Consider the following 18,847-nt stretch of genomic DNA (forward strand, 5'->3'; position numbering starts at 1 on the left):
TATATAAATGGACAATAAGGTCCTAATGTACATAGTGAAGAAATATCTTATCTTATACATATTTCCGATCTCATGCATAGTAGCATAGCTATCTTTCGGTACACGGGTACAAGATACAAACTAATCGCCACATTGATCTCCCCAGAACAGGCAGAAAGTAACAGTAACTAAACGAGATGCTGAATGTGAATAGTTTAACTGTTGTTATTATATCTTGATATGGCCCAATACAAGTAGGGATAGTGTATACAACTATGACACTTGCGATGTGGCAGAGGACAGAATAACAAATATGTAAAATCCAGCCAGAGGGTATATACTTAAACGCACACAAAAAAAAAACAAAGGTTGTTAATTACCGAACTACGGACCTCAAATCCTGAGCTATTAGTGGATGCATATAATACGGAAGTTGTTTGTTGATCTTGCGAAGAGGCATACGTTATATTCCATATCTTCAATCTCCAACGAACGCATTAGTCGGTCAATCACTAAATCCCCGACTCTTGCACGAACGATACAATGAAAGCCGCAAAAAAAACACCCCATAACACCTATCCACAATATAATAACAATAAAAACAGTTATTCAACTAGACAAACAAATATATGGGCACATCACGACTACAACCACCCTGATTGTAGAAGACTTCCACTCCACACCTCTGTATCACCTTCGGACCACTTAGATCTGTGTAAGTCCCTCTCAGGACGGCTTCTCTCGCTCTCTTTCTCTCTCTGATCTATTTTAAGCTAATTTCAGTTTCGATGCTAATAATTTTCCCTGTTCCGTGTCATTTTTCCTTTAAGTATAGTGTACTTTTTCCCTCTTTTACCCGCAACTTTCACTAATCGATCTCATTTGTTGTATACTTACTTCTACCCTACGATCCTGCGTTCAATGCTAATTCCACAGTCAAAATGTTACTATATCTATTAATAAATATGATCTTATTTCGTTTTCCGTTGACTCTATTCAGTTGATCCTCCTCCTGAGGCAGATCTATGTCACAGTCCCTAACCAACTAAAAATCTTGTTGCTTTTAAATAACGGTGGCAGTCAAAGCAATAAGTACATGTATTCTACAACTGCATTAGAAATAAGCATACTTTTGCACAGATGTACATAGATTTTAGTGTACTGTTGCCTGTATGCATGATATTATAGTCTTGTGAATGTCATTTTTCTTTACTGTGTTAGACAGCAGTGTCATATATATATATATATATATATATATATATATATATATACACACGATTTAGAAACGTAATGCGAAGCAATTTCACTCATAGAACTGCTTCAATCAATGCTATTATGTTTTCTGCATAGGATAAGTAGCAGAACGTAGATTTTCATTTCGTTGGCTACCTGATACATTTGCTCATGACTCACGTCAACAATTTTCGTTGAATGCGTCATACGATTAGAATGATGACTGTACACTGTCCTTGTAGGATACCGTAGAAATCTCGTATCCCCGTGGTTGCACATAAATGCGTTATACAAAATTCTCGTTATGATGTTCGCTCCTGAAGATCCAAGCCTAACTTTAATTGCCGCCATAGCTTCCTTTCCATGACCTGATCCTTTCGACTCTATCACTAATGGTCTAATAATAGTCCTTTGTATTAGGGATTTAGCTATGCCTCCCTGTGAAAACTGGGTTTGTAGATTAAACTCTGTAGTTTTCTCTGTTTTGTGCCTTGTTTTGTGGTTATTGTTGTTTCAGTGAGGCCCTCCTTCAGGAGCAGGAGAACTTCAAGCCTCTTCTGCAGGCTCTTATGGCTCGAGACGTGAAGATAGAGCATTCCGCGTGATCACCGTCGTTCAACCTCGACGACTTCGACAACTACGTCAACAACTTCTTCAACGACTTCAACAAGATACGCGACAGGGACTGAGTTGCCTCCCGCTATTAACAACAGCGAGTTGCCAACTCCCCGCTACCGTTCCCAAATCAGCAACAAAGTCCAACGTGTTCTAGACCATGTCACCTTCGTCTGAAGCCGCCAGGATCTACCTACAAACGACATGATGAATGAATGTTTTTCACGCACACTGAGCAATTGCAGAAAGCAAACGGTAGATGATGCGTTGTCCTGCGATTTCGATCATCACAACAGTAACGACAAAGGAAGGGAAGAATATATATATATATATAAAGCGAACATGAAGATATAAGTGCGTCCTTGTATGTTCTTATGAGATTTTCTTTTAACACATTGTATGCGCCACTTTAAGTGGTCGAATTTTTGAACTACAGGATCGCGTTCTGAGGGAGCCGCGCATCGACGGGACGAGGTATATCGGCTTAGCCGAATCCGCCTTTATGTTTAGGACGTGACGTCGAACCTACATATTACAGTCGCCTGTGTATTCTATTTATCTTACACCTTGTCTGTGGTTCGTTGCCGCCCAACATGAAGTGGAGTCCTCGAACTTGTCTTCCTTCCCTGTCCATTATATTCGATGTGGTTACAGCTGTTGCAATCGTATTCGCTCCCAGTGTGTTGCGCCCTCAGTCAGCCTCTTATACCCCAGTGATATTGAGAGGCGCTCGGAGCACTCTTGGTCTTATGTCGCGATCATGTCCGCCGCTGTCGTCAGGGCCATTGTGCAGACATATGCGATGACATTAGCATCCAGTTAGATGGCAGCGGTGCCAGATGTTAACGAGTTGACGAGTATAGACCATCCATGAAGGAAAATATATGATGGTTGAAAAGTCGGTCTCGGGGTTGACGGTGAGATCTGTGAATGATCGATCTATCAGCGATGATACGATGAAGAAAGTAAAATAACAGGAACAATAGTTTCCTTGTCTTGACCTTGATTTATAATCTTCATATTAAGGGACAGATTTATCATGGTGATAACTGATGATAATGACGGTGATGATAATGGTCAATGAATGTTTATTTAGCCGATGAAGCAAAGATATTGGGGCGCGAGGGCAAGTATATGCAGAACAGCCTGTGGGATCGCTAGCTGGCTGTTGTCATTTGTTGGGTCGTAAAAGATATACAAAAACAGTGACGGCAGTGGCAGCAGTTACAGCACAAGCGGAAAAAAAAACCGATTCAGAGGCGCAGTAAGAAAAAAGAAGAAACGAAATGTTTATGGTCCCAGGGAGCGACGACAGACGTTCCCACGCATTAGGCGGTGCTCCGTCTGGGTCTAGACAGCGATCGATTCAGTATCACTACTTCATAATAGTCTAGAGGATGTTGTTTGCTATCATTGCCAATGATGATGAAACTGATAATGATGATGGCGATAAAGGTAATAATGATACACAATAACAATAACTAATAATAATAAGAAGAAGATGATGATGAACTTACAAAGAAGAGTGATGCTGACCGATAGCATAGTACCGCTAGGTGTAGTTGACAAGTACAGCGTGCAAATGACAGGAAGAACCGAACCGGACCGGACCGCATTTGGTTTCTAAGAAATTTGCAAAGGAAAAATGATCTCCGTTGACGGTGATAACGATAATGACATTCGTAAGGAAGTTAATGATGAAACTGATCACTTATGATCTCTAAACCAAAGCCATAACGATGCAGAGGTGCGAAGCAATACGCGACCTTGCCTTCAGCTACGTCTTGGGTTAACAGCGGAAGCTTTGAAAAGGAACTAATTGTCAACGACAATATTGACCGAATGATGACTTGGTGACGAGGTCGAATAGAGACAAACAGGGAGCTAAACGTCATTTAAATTGATATTTGCTTCAAAGGAGCGGCGATCGAAGCGATGGCGACATTAAGCCAAAAAATTGTATTTATTCAGCAGGAAAAAACTTAGTATCCTGTGAACTCATTTACAGACAAGTTGTGGTCGTCCCTCCACTATAAATTCCACTGCGTAAGTTTATTTCAAGTGACTGGCGAACCCAAACAAAGACCGAGTCGCTGACCGTTGATCGCCTCCAATCACCGGATGTCCTCTGCTTGTCAGCTGCCTGCCACACGGAAAATGGGAACCTGAAAAAGAAAAGTGCGGGTCGTATTTCGAGCCCAGCCTGTCTATCCAATACTTACTTTCTAATATAAATGTATAAGCCATACTGGTGGGCGGTGTTGTTTTAGCACCTTCGCTGACAACACACAACGTGATTATATGCATTTTTAACTAAACAATGAATAATACAACAAAACTGAGTTTGAACTGTGTGAGAGAATGAGGAAACAACTGAAGTAAGAGCGAAAACGACACTGAGCGAAAGTTAGAAGCTATTAGTAGAATGAAGTGGTATGATTGTGCCCCAGCAGTTTGCGGGTGCGGTAAGTGTGTGTACGGTGATGTATGTATCCTCTGGCATCACAAAAACAGTATATATATATATATATATATATATATATATATATATATATATATATGAAACAATAACAAAAACCGTATTGACAGAAGTAAACAAACTGCTGAACTAAAGTAGATGATGATGATGATGATGATGATGATGATGATGATCAGTGACTGATTGATTGCTATCGATGAGAAATCTTTAAGTAGCCACGTGACCAATCCAGTGTAATTCAGGCGACGAAGGAGCAACGACTCGATTAGACAAGGTCGCGTCGTATAGACGATGTAATGACTGTACCTAACTGGCCGCCTTCCCTATCCGCTTCCGCAGGGCTGGCCATCCTGGTTGGCAGGTGGCGTCGGGTCTACTTTTAATAATAATCACACACCCAACAAGCAAACCAAACAACCAATGTTACTATTACTGATAATAAGAGTACGCTATTATTATTATATCAAGGTGATTATTCAAGTAAGTATTGCGATTGCAAATATTATTATTATTATTATCCGTTAGGATAGAAACTGATCTCTGCAGTTTTGCCGCAACAAACTGAGTGGTCTCCCTTTACCGAGACCTTTGTGCATACGCTGACGAGTAATAAAACAAATGAAGAGACAGACATACAAAAGAAAACCATCCACAATGTATCGTCAGCAAATAATTTCTATGCTAAAGGTATTACACATTATGAAAAGAAAGAAATCGAAAGAGACAAACAGAAAATAAAAAAATAAGGATAACCGATGCTGACGAAGAGTGCAAAATAGAAGAATTATTACTGCTAATGTTAACATTATTATTGTATAGCGAATTGGCGTCACGCTGTAGAGATTGTGTAGCATTGTACGCAATTTGACGTCGTTCGAGTAGTGCCAGACGGGCTGGTAGTTATTCTTATCAGCGACACAGGTATTCATGGGCAGAGCGATTTTTAGGCGTTGTCCCTTTACCGTAAAATAAAAAAACAAATGTCCTTCTTCAGCCGACCGCCAGTTCGAGCGTTAAACGCTTTACGTAAAGCAGACGTAACGCCAGACATGGTTTCAATACGAGTTTCGTTCTACAATTGTTATTGGCATCGTTGTTGGATGTTACAGGTCGTAATGGTAAGAATCGCTATGCCGATGCGTTCCATTTGTCGCGATAAGACCATCTGTCGGTCCGCCAGGGGTGAAGACGATAACGGCCTACGTTAAGCAAATTCGTGTGGACACCTACGAACCAACAGTATAACATACAAACACGGATAAGATTTCATAATGTACGAATAGAGGCCGACATAAATAGTCCAATTTATCGTTCGCTATAACTGACTGCTGCCCGCAACGAACAGCCCTATTGGGTGGCATCTTTTGGCGCCAAACTCATTTCATCTTCTTCAAAACCCAACTCCTAAGATATATTTCGCAATCACCTAACCCAGTTCGCTTTCATTTGTTGGTTTGGCAAGGAAAGACCTGCTTTTGGCTAGTGGTGTGTACAAGACAGCATTGGCCGATCTTCTCCAGTGCATTTAGGCATTGACATGGTACTTTGATATATACATGTATATATATATATCACAGACGTGCACTGTCGTCGCTGGCCAGGGAAACCACTATACAAATAAATAGAGACTATACATGTGGGCAGGTGTGTTAGGTGTCGGCACGAACTAATGCTGTTTCTGTTGGCCAATATCGCGTAAACCTCTTCGCCCTTTCCGTGTACAAGACAAGGTATATGCACTTAGATACTGCTAATTACTGATAATGATGATGCTGATTTTTATTTTATTATTATTATTATTATTATTATTATTACGATTAACGACAAAAACAGACAACAAGTACTGCAACAAAACAGTTGATCACTGATATTGATCGAGACGAGTAAAAGAAAACGCTAAACTAGATACAAAACAGACGATGGGATGGGCATAAGTAACAAAATGATCGGCAAGCCATATAAATAAACACATCGACATCAGATCGACACACACAAAGCACTGACGTGAAACAGTGACGACGCCAAAAGCGGAACGAAAAAGAGGGTAATTAGAAAATTTGATCGAATCGCAGAACAATGACGCTGATCATAATAATAATAATAATACTAACATAACGAGGAAGATAGAAGAAATATGATCGTAAATGCACATAGATATAATATACTATGGGCAGTAATGCTAATATTATAGTTACCTATGGGGATTATCATAAATAGCCACGTACTCACGTGAGTACAACATATGTCAAGAAAGCACAATAGAACCGGACGAAGCTAACATGAAACAGATGAAAAGGCAGAGTGCGACACACTGAAAAAACTCACTGCAAACTAGAATGGTAAAAAACGATGATAATAGTAATAAGCGTAGCGGCAAATAATCTAGTCATCTTGAAAGCAAGACCTCTTTTCTTGTTGTTGGTTGATTGATTGATTATTATTTAGTGTATCAGAAAAAGCGAAGACGACGACAACTATTGATACCGTTATCGTCTATGACACAGACTTGACGAGGTACAACAACTAGTAAAAAAAAAAAAAGATCGTAATTGACAAAATACACGAATCGAACCCAGCTCTATGATACTGAACTGAACACAAAGAAAAAAACACAGAGGACAAAGCTAAAACATTAGTAGCAAGCATTAGGGGGTGATAAGGGCAAACACACAAGTCAACAACCATAAATCCAGATGCACAAAAACAGGAGCGTTATTTAGACTAGGGAAACAGAAAATAACAAACTCACCCGAAAAATAACTATATAAGGATAATAGTGATGATGTCGATGATTATATTAATTATATAACTGATGTCGAACTACAGCAAAATGGAAAACGAGAAGGAGGAGGAGGAGGAGGAGGGAAATAATATAGTATAACAATGATAAAAATGGATGATGAATATAACAGCCAAAGCGTACCCGTAACGCCGCCGAAGCCGCCAGTGGGCGACCCTGATGCAAAAGTCGTCGGAATATGCAGTAATGGTGTATTGTAATAGAGTAACGATTATAACTATAGAGATAAACATAGAACAAAACAAGATACACACAGACACACAAACAACAAAGATAAACAACTATTGATATGATGACGAAGATGATTATTAGTACCAATATTATAAATATTACGATAAGATTACAATTAAGATAAACGTGAAAAAGAATAATTATATAAAGACGATAACGACAATGTTGATGATAACAACTAATGCTAAAAAGAAAATACTATTAATGATCTATGCTGGAAGTGTAACAACCAGGTCCTCCCTATGAAAAATTGGTTGTATCCCGTGTGCCGAACGTTGCAAGAAACCCGAATCAGAAAGCAGATATAGCAACAGACTGGAACGTGCATGATTTGACCACTAATTTCGAATTTCGGCTTTGCTAAGCGCACTCGAACCCACTCATGTTTATAGCCAAAAATGACCAATCGTATGCCGAGATGTCGCGATAGGACTGAGAAACCGATGCAAAGATGCAAAAATGGCCAAAAAACAGAAACAACGAATGACATAGTAGAAGTTGATAGATTTATGAAGTAGATAATAAAAGTCACTGACTCATCCCACCAAAGGATTTGTATGTGTGGGCTGAGCCGTCAACAAATCGAGCGCAGAAAGAATCGAACGTTTTCAGCAAAAGTCTTAAAGATGGTTCAGTGGTGGCCGCGCACATATTTTCGTACGGGCGTCTCGGCAACAGCAACAAATCTTGGTGGTCAGATTAATGTCGTCCTAGAAGCGCAAGAATTTACCAGGTCCACATACATCAAACACTATGTTAGGGCAGGAACAAGGACAGGATAGATAGATAGATGGAAATTCGTTCGTAGCAAATGAAAGTTGTCAAGGGAAAAAGAGAGAGGGAGAGGGGGAGAGAGAGGAAAGAGAGCGAACATTCACAAGGCTACGTGGAGACAGATGACATGTGGAGCGTATATATATATATATATATATATATATATATATCAAGCGGGAGCCAGAGCCGGAAAGACGCAAGAATGATGCGATCAATGATAAAAAAAAAACATGGCAAAATGACGATATCGAATGTGGTTAGATCGATGAGTAGTTTGAAAACGAGAGAGGGGAGGGGGGTCGCGAGGGAAAATGACAGAACGTTAGAGGAAGCGAATCATAACACACGACTATACCTATGGGGTCGGTGATGATGATGAATATATTATAATAAATGAGAACAATAACGATAAAGAAAAGGAAGAAGACGGGCGTATAGCGCAGCACGCGTAACTCTGTCATGTAAATCTGTGTAATTATGAATATTATAAATATTATTATTATTATTGTAATAAGCATTATTATAATTAATTAATTATTATTAAAATCGATTATATTAATAGTCGAAAAACTATTATTACTTCTATTATTATTGCTATTATGCTGAATAATAAATAACGATCGGAGACGGAAAAGCTGTGAACAGTGTGAGTAGGTAGCATTTAAAGTTCAACAAACCAACCGACAGCAACAACAATTACAAACTGACGTAATTCGAAATAATAAATGCAAACAAAATTGCAATCAATTCATTTTGTGAATACGTGTCATTATTATCTGTTATATATATATATATTTTTGATTATAATTTACAAGAAAGAGACGAAGAATTGTATTTAGCAATCGTAGAAGAATTCCACTTAAGCATCTATTAAAAATAACGGGTTTAAAGCATTTAGTAGATGTCATAAACACTAATAGAAAAATGCGCTTGAGTATATTTTCAGCGACGTTGCAGTAACAGAACGTCAATAGGATAGAGACGAGCCACTGAATGGAAGATGTCTACCTAGCGTTTTCTCTACAAATGGTATATTCTGAAAATATTCACATTCGCTTACGAAAAAGAGAATGACATTTTGAAATTCGTCTGATCATCCAAACCATGCGCAGAGGTACGTGAGAAGCCTTAAAATCTACCAGCTGAAACTTGGCTATTTTCCATCAGGATTATGTAATAAAATGGAAAAAAAGCAAACGTTTGAGCTTATGCAGTGCAAAAACAACAGGCTATACGATAAAGCGTAATCTTATCTGTTGTGTGTTAATTTTCTTTTGCCCCTCCACTTGTTCGTCATGTTAGTCTGTTTAGGAAACATAGATACGGTGATCAGTGGAAATAATATACAAAAACGCTACTCACATCAACTAGTCTAAAGTACCATGCCGAGTGATGCGTTAACAAAAAGCAAACTACATCACGAAAGCAAATCGAGGTGCGTCAAGCAAAAAAAAAAACTCTCTAAAGCCCCGTTTGTTGTGGAAACCCTGTATGGAGGCGAGTAGCGAACAGCGAGAGAAAGCGACTAAGCCCCTACGAATGTCGTCACAGATAAATACATTTTGGCTGGCATTATACGGCCACGTGTGTGTACGTGGTGTCAAAATCGACACCGATGGTAGTTTTGCTTATGTGTCGGATTCAGTTGCGAATGTAAACATTCGCTCATCGAGTGGAAGCGATTCGTGTTGCGCTCCTGTTATCGGTTTTCTAGCAGCTTTTGTGAAGTTCGAAGGAGAATTAGCAATGATTCGTTTTTTAGCGTTGTAACACGCTATGATTTATTTGAGTACTAATTGAGAACTGGTGCTGCTGCTGCTGCTGCTTCTTGCTCGTGCTGTTGTTGTAAATTGGTAAAATATCGCACTTTTGGCTAGTGCACCTAGAGAATACTGTGCTAATGTGCTTATTGATTAGATACATTAAATAAACGATTAAGTGAACAATTGCTTGAGGTTATTAGTTGCTTTATATGAAGTACGACGCCAATAAATACACTCATTATTTACTAACCGTGTGGAAAGCTTCGTAAAATTTATTTCGTTTGTGTAGAAATCAGGTGCATAATTATCATTAGTTTTTATTGAGCAAGGTCAACTTCATAGTGATGCTCTTCCTTCTTTGCTTAGCAAAACTGTTAGTATTACATGCTATTAAAAATAATTTGATCACTCGAAAAATAAAAGATAAAGCTAAAGCAACCTTGTATAAGAATGCCATTTATCGTCGTAGCCTTAATTCTTTCAAAGCATGTTACTGCATTTAGCTTGCACGTACTGCACGAGGAGTATTCTTTCATACATCAGCAGCGAGACTAAGAAGCTCTTTCATAAAGCTTCAAAAAGCTGCCCAGAAGCCAAGATTTAAAAGAGGAAGATGATTAAGCCATGTAATTAATTAACAATTGTTCTAAATGATTTAGGCTAACGTCGTGTTTTTCATTACAATAGGTGAAAGTAGTTATTGATTCCAAAGATGTCAAACACTCTCGTAGATGACCTCGAGGCAGCCTTTCATGCATGTCTCGCAGCCGCAACAAATCCCGATCACTTTGGCCCTCGGGATAATCATGATGAACGGAAGGTGAGGGCGTATCAATATGCTTTCTGTCATACCACACTTATAAGCTTTCTATACATTAATTGGACGACATTTTTTAAATTAATATTTTCTCTACACGATGAGTGACATATTAACAGTTGCTCAAGGGTTTTATAACTTTAGTTTTCAGGTAGGCAGCTATGTTGCCGATTAGAAATTAATTTTTCACTATTACAATGGCAAATAAAAATATAATCGATGAATGCAACAACAAAACTAACCGAACGATATAGTTTACTTACTGTTTTCGTTATGGATATTTTAGACACACACTTTTTATAAACGTTTCGTAGGTGCCTGTTGGCGAAGCCCTAACCTAATTAATTTTTTCTGTAGGCTGGCGTGGAGCAAACGGTCCAGAAATTTCTCGACTCTGCGCGTCAGATGGAATGCTTCTTCCTGCAGAAGCGCTTAGTAGTATCTCCTCAAAAAGCTGTGCAATTCATTATGGAGGTATATGTATTTACAGTGTTTTTTTTTGTTCCAATGATCGCTTTAAATAGATTGACTTAAAAAGATAACGAGGAAGCTAATAATAATAAGGAAAATAATAATAATAATAAGGAAATAACGAACACCTTTTAAAGTACACCCCTCGTGAAGTAGGCTTTGCGCCACAAAATTAAACGATCGGTATCTTTTCGACATTCATCATGGCATATGACCGCATTCATAGTACATAAACCAGTTAGCATGTTTCAGCATGTAGGGTTTTTTCGTGTGTTTCCTTGTTACTTTTTAGGACAATATGGAGCTCAAGAATGAACTAGCACGGAAAGAACAGCTTATCGAGAAATATCATGCAAAGTTGACCGATTGGCAACGGCTAGTAAACGACGCCGGTCTTGGCAGTGGTGGAGGTAATCCTGCCGGACAGCGAGGAGGGGCTCAAGGGACACCGGCCCCCCAAGGACCGATGGGTACGTTTATCTGGAAAAAAACAAATTATAAATGTTATTCAAAGAAAAAAGTTTAATAGGCACAATAACTATTAAAAGAATAATCAATCTCGAAAAATGCTTTAAATATCTTAGCTTTTTTTGAGTTGTCTGGACCGCGGCCTTTTTATAAGTACACGCTTGAGTTCGAGCGGTCGATATTCGTTTTCGTAATTTGGGCTTTATTTATTGTAGGAGGAGTTCCAGGAGGCGCTCAAATGATGGGTGGGGGCAATCAGATGATGGGTGTACCTCAACTCGGCGGAATGCCACCTCAGCAAATGGTGAGAAACAATTGGTGAATGCAACGTGTTGACAGAAAGCCAAAGGCCGAATTGACAACGCCGGCTCACCTACGAATGGTCCGCTGCTCTCGTATAGTCGCCTTATAATGCATCATGCAATGGGGATTATCGAGTAAGAGCTTTTGAAATCAGCCTGTTCGATTTTTGTTTGTAAAAATATTTGCATTGCTTTTTCAAAATGCGACCAAGTGTCGCAGAGCACACATCGATCTTATCCGATAAGGGAGTTACAAATCCTTAAATCATGACTGCGATCAACGATATAAGCACGTTTATTTTCGAAAACAAATCTAAGTAGTTTCGAGTACATCGCGCCAGTTTTAAACCTTTGCTTAGAAGGCTATTATTTTTCGCTTGCATTTGATGTTTATGAGTGCTTTCAATACATTTAGCTCGGTTTTCCATAAAGCAATAATATAAAGTTTTGAATACCAGCTCGCGCGGTAGGTTTTGTTATCTCTTATGATACTAGCTCATTAGATTTTCCGCATATTTATATATCTTGTGCTTTCCGTTCTGCGTCAGTAAATTTACTCAAGTCATACCTCACGGCCCGTTTACAGGTTGGTTCGGGCGGCATGATGGGCGGGGCGAGCCAACCGTTCGGCGGAGGACCCTTAGCTTATCTGGAAAGGACTACCTCTAATATCGGGACCCCTCCAGGGGCAGGAGGACACCCTATAGGGGGAATGCCTCCAGGGCCTCCTGATGGTCGCCGCTGATCTATTAAGAATAGTTTGATCCATGTATATATTTTGCATAATTATCTCAAACACGAAAAATGCTACAGTGACACGATATGGAAAGTTCCGCTGCGTAACATTACAACTATAACGATTGAGCAGCAAACGCCGTATGGAGATGTCCATTATTCGGCACAGCAAAAAACGGTTCCTTATGACAAATTCGAGTTCAGTGGTGCCTTGAGTACAATTGTTAAAACTATTCCAATCCGAGTAAATTGTAATACTTAATTTCTCAACGTATTACCCGAAATGAAATGGGGTACAGTGGTCTAGAATTATGCCATGTTGAAATAATCAAGGAAGCTTATTTGTGCAGGTCAATGCATCGAATGAAAATTCTTTTGTATATATAATACTAAAAACACACGTTTATATAAAAAAAAAAAAAAAAAAAAGTTGGCCGGAGCTATCACTTAATATACATTGAAGCTTGAGGTCGCCATTGCCTTTTGGTTTTGACTGACGTTGGATGCATTTTTCTGCCACTTAATTTGGGGAAGCAGCCAACATTTTGCAATCGATGGTAATCGCTTATATTAAACTCGTTTTAAACTTTGAGGGGTGCGGGCGAAATTCCAAGTGCAAGTGATTCGCTAAATGGTGATCCTCATGTTTAGGCCGTCTTGTCACGCATATGTTATAGGTGCCACTAAAATACTGAGTGATACCATGATTCCATTAAGGCGCTATTTCTGATAAATATTATAGGAAGAACAAGAGAAGACTCTTCAATTACAACAAACAAAAATAAACCTCAGCATTTCTGTTTGCTTTCTGACGGCAACCTTTGAAACCTGTTGTTTTGAAACATGTAGGTTCTTGCCTAACTTAAAATGAATTTTAGGTATCTTTTGGTCAGGCCGTGTAAGGTAAAATATGATAGTAATAATGTTAATTACGAGTTGGCAAATTACAAAGGAATTGTTAAGTATTTATTTATTCCTTAACACATCGCACGCTTCCATTAAGAGTGCGCAGCTCCTCAACTAAGGTACCAGTGTCTACAAAAAATAGTTTCGAGTCTATTTACAGAGGCGATTGTGGGATGCATCAAACATGTATGCAATTTACAGTTGCACAGTTTCCTTCTCAAAAACGTTGACATCACCTAAACGGAGTGTCAGTTCGAATGACGTATTGTTTGAGATCTGTGAAAGAATTAATTTTACTTTTTTTTTAAGGAAACCAATATTCCTTACTTTGATCGGATTCCACATTGTATAAACGCACATAAATAACAGTGACTTATGTAGGCTCAAGTACGTGCAAGGCGACAAACGATCTCCAAATAAAGTAACCAAAACTTAAGCACCTTTTAACAGCGAGCGTACGTGAGACAGTCGATCGAACTCAATTTAACAATCGAACTCAACCTATTACAAGTTCGATTTTCGTCAAGGTCTCATTCTTTGAATGATTTTTGCTTGAATCACTGCATATTTACACTGTGATTTCAGCTTGATTCGTTCTGACATTTCTACAGGTGTATACGTTGAACAGGTCTTTAAGTGTGAGCTCAACGAAGTCGATAAAGGACAACTGCTCTCTATGACAGTCCCTTACAAACAAACAAAAAATGCTAACCCCAGTCTTGAGAACGAGCCTCAGGTTTTCATTCAGAAGAGAAATAATAGTTTACTACCAACCGATTTTAATTTATTTGCATAACGACGTTAAATGCAAACCTGAAACCTAGTGAGTACACTGGTGTTAAGTGCCAAAGCAGTGTCAAAATTAACAAAGCCATTTTAACCTGATTTATCGAACGGGATAGAAACTATTTTTCGTGCATACACTGAGATGATTATTGCATGCTTTTAGCAATAGAATGATTACGGGAACTTAAAATTATATCTATGTATCGGTATACGCTTTTCGTGCATGTGATACCCTCAGTGGCTTACTTTAGCTAAAAATGAAAAGCTTTTGAAAACTCCCGTACTCGGCAAATCGTTGAATCATAGAAATCCAATTTATCCTAAATGTATATGTCTGACTGTTTGGCGATAAGATGGAAATTTTAAGTAAATAAAGGCTGAGATTTTTTACCACACATCGATATCCTAATATGTCGCATGAAACAGTAATCTGATTGAGTCAAGGCGAATGTCATACGGTAGAAATATCTGTGTAGCGTCTCAATAAGTATGTAAGCAAACAGGGCACGAAAGAAACGTTAATTACTTTATAATATTAAGTTTAAAAAAACAATGGAAATATATTTCCTAAATATCAAGCCTCATGTGAGTGAAGGCGTTTACTTCGAAATGGACAAAATCGAACTGAGTATGGCGATCTTGAACGACTAACATATGTTGTATGATAAATGTGATTCCCGCATTCTACGTGTTCATGCACTGCGAATTTAGTAGTAGAAAAAATATTTTTATACACTCAAATAATGTGTTTAATACGTGAACTAATTTAATAACTACTGGCAACTTCAAGCGTTCACCAAAGTAGCTCATACACAGCGGGCAGTGATTGTTCATGCGATTTTTAGAATTTCATTCCTACGCTAGTCTCCGTAATTCCCTAGTTTATTTCCAAAGATATTACATATTTGTGACTAACGTTTGTCCTGTTTGTTTAAAAACGTCGAAATGGAAATAAGGTAAACAACTCGGTCACTTTGATCTTTCCCGGATATCCCTGGAGGATTCAGGGTATCCTTCGGTATACTCTAACCAACCCTCTTGTATTCACTTTTTGAAACCACGTAGGGCTGTCTCGATTTTACGACGATGAGTTCTGGGCCTTTTCTGCGAATAATTCAAAGGTGCTCTTGCGGACGTCGTGGCCTAAGTGAGTTTGTCTGAACCACTGCCACAAACCTTCAGAATGGTTGACGGACGCCCCCCTTAACTCCCGCACTTTAGCAACTACATAGGTAAGAATTCCGATTTACTAATGTTCCGGCAGATTAAGCCAGAGAATATTCGTGCCTAGATGAATAAATAGATGGATTGGTGGTTCGACTTACTTCAGCACACTTATTACTGGTCGTCACGTAGTAGTGGAAAATTAGTTTGCTAAAACTGATGAAGAGGGGGGGGGGGCATCGTTCCTGAGAACTGAAAAAAGCACGTAGGCTTGCGTATTCGTTTTTTGGCCGGAGTTACACGTTCAAGATTGATGGTGCCAACATTACGGTTGTTGTTACACTATACTCCATAAATTAAAACTGTTGTCTTTTTCCAGCACGTATACCCGAATCACTCAAATTCGAAATAAAAATGTTCCTTAGCCGAAGTTATAAACTTTACAGAAGATGTCGACCTTGCTGTTTCTTGGATATTTCCAATGAAAACGTACCCAAGCGTAGCTTAGCATATACAAGCTCCTCAAACGTCTTGTTGTTACTCTTGGAGCCGTAGGAGAAGCGTTATGACGATCCGTTCTCTTCTAATGAACAGTCTTTCGCAGGATACTTTCGCTCCTCTAAGAAGCCACTGAAACTTTCGTTCTAGTCCTTTGGTTCTGCATTTTTTGAAGCACTAAAGCAACTCTCAGTCGCCTGGAAGCTTAACTAACCTTTAGTATTTTTATATTTATATTTTTATAACCTTTTTATTTTATATTTTATATTTTATTTATATTTTTATAACCTTTTTTATTTTAGACATATCCTGTGCCATTATACTACTGTATTAATAATGGAAGAGGACTTCAGCTTCGAAAATTGTAGTTAAAACGAGATTAATACGCTTAGATCCATTGAAGTTTTATTCAACAATGCGAAACACAAAACACTGAAGGGCCAAAAGTTAAAAAAGCAAAAAGAGCTGGGCAATGCGTCTAACAAAAAAATGAACTCTTAGAGCTTAACTAAACAAGCCAAGTAACGATAAATACTCTCTTCTCTAAACGGAGCCACAAAATTTCTCTACGGAATTACCAGAAAACGGGTCTTGCGCCGTTTTTATAAATTTCCGAGCCTCCTAATTTAGTGCCTGTTGTGGGCCTTTCGTTTTGCTCCACGGGAATATTCTCCAAATTCATAGGAAGCCTCACGGACACTGGCAACAACGCAAACCATCGATTTTTCGCAATTAAGGAGGCTTGCAAATTTGCTAAAGGTCAGCACGGCGCGAAGACATTAGACAGTAGCTTACTTTTGCACATATTCGAAAGACCAATTTGCTGTACATATATATATATATATATATATATATTCAAAAGTACTGTACGATTTCAAATTTCAGATAAGGGAAAATTCTTAGACGCAACACCAGGATCATTATAAATATTTGCTTGGAGACAAATTCCAGTAACCTTCTTCAACTTTGAACGACTGAATAGCGTGCAGCCCGTAAAATCAACGCCAATGAACTTTATTTCGTTGCCCCTTTTGCCACCCGAGTCACAATTGCAGATGCCAGTTCCCAAAGTATTCCGTGAACAACACGAGGCTATGTTGCTGATGGTGCCTTCGTTGGGTACACAGTCAATATTTATGTATATAAAGTTTACGCTCATGAAGTATGCCTGACTATGAGCTCGCGTTGCCGTAAATGATCGCAGCTGACGGCTGACCTTCAGAACGAAAGAAAGCAGGTTCACTTCAGGATTCTGACCCTGAATTCACAGACCGCCAAGCTCAATAGATAAATACTTCCTCAGCCCATCATCGCGGGGAACCAATAAACTATCCATTCTAAATTATGTGTTTTCAATTCGCTCTTCAAAGTAGAGTCTATTGATTTCTACAGGTAGAGAGCAGCGGAAGAAAAATGTCAGTTCAGTGTCTTGCGCGGAGACGTCACCTTCTTCACTGCTTCTAATATATACAGCTAACGAACCAGAATGATTTAATTTGCCATCAATTTATTTGCACAGTTCCGTAAAAACCGACGAAATGTTCCTTGGAGCCCTACGTAATAATAAAGTGAAATCTTTAATTTTTACAAGATATATACTATGTGCAAAATATCAGTTGCAAATTTCTAATTCCCTCTCCGTGTTGCCCCGAATAATTAGGATTCGACCCTGCGTTCCATGTGCTTAACGATCGTTTCATTATCTTTGGTTCGTAATCGATATTGATGTTAATGGTGAGATTTTTTAATAATTTTGATGTGATCTCCGGCGTCATATACAGTTCCAATGGGCTTGGGATGAGGGACAGGTGCATGGTTGATGGAAGGCGCAGATCCAAATTTTAGTGATGACAGCAAAGGGTCTCGAGGAGCCTTGTAGGACGATCCATGTGGTAAGTTCCTGAAGTCAGTGGGGTGCGCATTCACAGTGGCAGTTGATGGCGGTGTGTGGGTATGGGACGGCTCAACGTAACGAGTCTGAACAGTATGAGGCCCATGGGTCTTAGCACGGGCAGGTATGATGTGCGAGGACACTTCAACAGGTCCTGAATCTGCTAGAGCCGGAGCAGGCAAAGCAATCGTTTGCGGAGCAGGAACAAACGCTGGCACAGGAACAGGGGCCTGAAGTGGCTCTTCAGCTGGGGTTGAGGCAACGTGAACCTCATGTGCAGGCGAGTCCTCATAGTGAAATTCCACATGAGGCGCTGGGGCTGGACCACGAACGACTTGCACAATGCGAGCTGGAGCAGGAGCAGGTTTATGTACATTAATAATCTGAGGGCCAGGTGCGCGATGCACAACCCGCTCGACATGAGCAGGTCCAGCATTCTTCGATATAACTCGGATTAGCGCGGCTTTCTCAGCAGGAGCATGCACCTTAACGATCTCGGGAAGACCCTGAGGAGCCTCGTGCACGCGAATAATTTGTGCCGGCCGACTGTATTCCTCGATTCGAATCTGCTGCTTACCAGAGTTTGCATGGATTTCGTGTACCCGAGGAGTAGCAGCGGGCGCCGAAACATGTACAGGAGTTACTGTTGGACCAGACGCGTGCGACGGCTGTGGGCTGGCATTTGGAGTCCAACCACCCATAGGAGATGCAAGAATGGCCTGTGTCCAGCCATCTCGAGGGACTGCGGGGGCCTGTTCCCATCCATCTCGAGGGGCTGATGGTGCATGTGCCCAGCCATTTGTAGAAGCTGTAGGAGCCTGTGCCCAGCCATTTGTAGAAACTCTCGGGGCCTGTGCCCAGCCATTTGTAGAAGCTATAGGGGTCTGCACCCACCCATCTTTAGAAATTGTTTGGGTTTGTACATCTCTAGGAGC

The 18,847-nt window shown here is 39.6% G+C and overlaps 4 protein-coding genes across 6 annotated transcripts in view; 2 read left to right on the forward strand and 2 right to left on the reverse strand.

The window, feature by feature from the left end:
- The window catches only part of LOC111253789 (uncharacterized), a 15,624-nt gene extending 6,757 nt beyond the window's left edge, over positions 1–8,867 (forward strand). Inside the window, exon 9 of the mRNA XM_086974274.1 lies at positions 1,730–8,867. Coding sequence (XP_086830400.1) covers positions 1,730–1,817 — 88 coding nt within the window. The 3' untranslated portion in view covers positions 1,818–8,867. The remainder of the gene's footprint in view (positions 1–1,729) is intronic.
- On the reverse strand, positions 2,611–5,409 carry LOC111253792 (uncharacterized). Its single transcript, XM_086974277.1, has 5 exons — positions 5,269–5,409; positions 4,613–4,679; positions 3,926–3,992; positions 3,345–3,450; positions 2,611–2,751 (listed from the first exon to the last, which is right to left on the reverse strand). The coding sequence occupies exons 2-5, from the start codon at positions 4,653–4,655 to the stop codon at positions 2,647–2,649; spliced, it is 321 nt and encodes a 106-aa protein (XP_086830403.1). The 5' UTR covers positions 4,656–4,679; positions 5,269–5,409; the 3' UTR covers positions 2,611–2,646.
- Positions 8,868–9,094: 227 nt separating the features above from the next.
- Positions 9,095–15,535, forward strand: MED28 (mediator complex subunit 28). 3 transcript variants are annotated; one of them, XM_086974275.1, is made up of 6 exons: positions 9,095–9,225; positions 10,562–10,694; positions 11,049–11,165; positions 11,455–11,632; positions 11,846–11,934; positions 12,519–13,494. In XM_086974275.1, the coding sequence occupies exons 2-6, from the start codon at positions 10,587–10,589 to the stop codon at positions 12,675–12,677; spliced, it is 651 nt and encodes a 216-aa protein (XP_086830401.1). In that variant the 5' UTR covers positions 9,095–9,225; positions 10,562–10,586; the 3' UTR covers positions 12,678–13,494. The 3 variants fall into 3 exon arrangements, with proteins under 3 accessions (XP_086830401.1, XP_086830402.1, XP_022669511.1); XM_086974276.1 differs by lacking the exons at positions 9,095–9,225; positions 12,519–13,494 and adding exons at positions 9,736–9,964; positions 15,425–15,535; XM_022813776.2 differs by lacking the exon at positions 9,095–9,225 and adding an exon at positions 9,740–9,964.
- Positions 15,536–17,511: 1,976 nt separating this feature from the next.
- LOC111254149 (uncharacterized) lies at positions 17,512–18,841 on the reverse strand. Its single transcript, XM_022814706.1, has one exon. The coding sequence runs from the start codon at positions 18,611–18,613 to the stop codon at positions 17,750–17,752; it is 864 nt and encodes a 287-aa protein (XP_022670441.1). The 5' UTR covers positions 18,614–18,841; the 3' UTR covers positions 17,512–17,749.
- Between the last annotated feature and the right edge of the window lie 6 nt (positions 18,842–18,847).

This window comes from Varroa destructor, unplaced genomic scaffold, assembly GCF_002443255.2.
Source record: "Varroa destructor unplaced genomic scaffold, Vdes_3.0 BEIS01000007.1, whole genome shotgun sequence".
NCBI lineage: Eukaryota > Metazoa > Arthropoda > Arachnida > Mesostigmata > Varroidae > Varroa > Varroa destructor.

What these genes read in the sequence shown, in the direction of transcription:
- LOC111254149 (XM_022814706.1), bottom strand. Translation starts at nt 18,613, where the DNA reads ATGGGTGGTTGGACTCCAAATGCCAGCCCACAGCCGTCGCACGCGTCT.
- LOC111253792 (XM_086974277.1), bottom strand. Translation starts at nt 4,655, where the DNA reads ATGGCCAGCCCTGCGGAAGCGGATAGGGAAGGCGGCCAGTTAG. An exon ending in TAGGGAAGGCGGCCAGTTAG is followed by an intron (nt 3,993 to 4,612) that starts GTACAGTCATTA and finishes TTTCTTTTTCAG; the next exon opens with GTTCCCATTTTCCGTGTGGC. An exon ending in GGTCAGCATCACTCTTCTTT is followed by an intron (nt 2,752 to 3,344) that starts GTAAGTTCATCA and finishes GATCATTCACAG; the next exon opens with ATCTCACCGTCAACCCCGAG.
- MED28 (XM_086974275.1), top strand. Translation starts at nt 10,587, where the DNA reads ATGTCAAACACTCTCGTAGATGACCTCGAGGCAGCCTTTCATGCATGT. An exon ending in ATAATCATGATGAACGGAAG is followed by an intron (nt 10,695 to 11,048) that starts GTGAGGGCGTAT and finishes TTTTTTCTGTAG; the next exon opens with GCTGGCGTGGAGCAAACGGT. An exon ending in CTGTGCAATTCATTATGGAG is followed by an intron (nt 11,166 to 11,454) that starts GTATATGTATTT and finishes GTTACTTTTTAG; the next exon opens with GACAATATGGAGCTCAAGAA.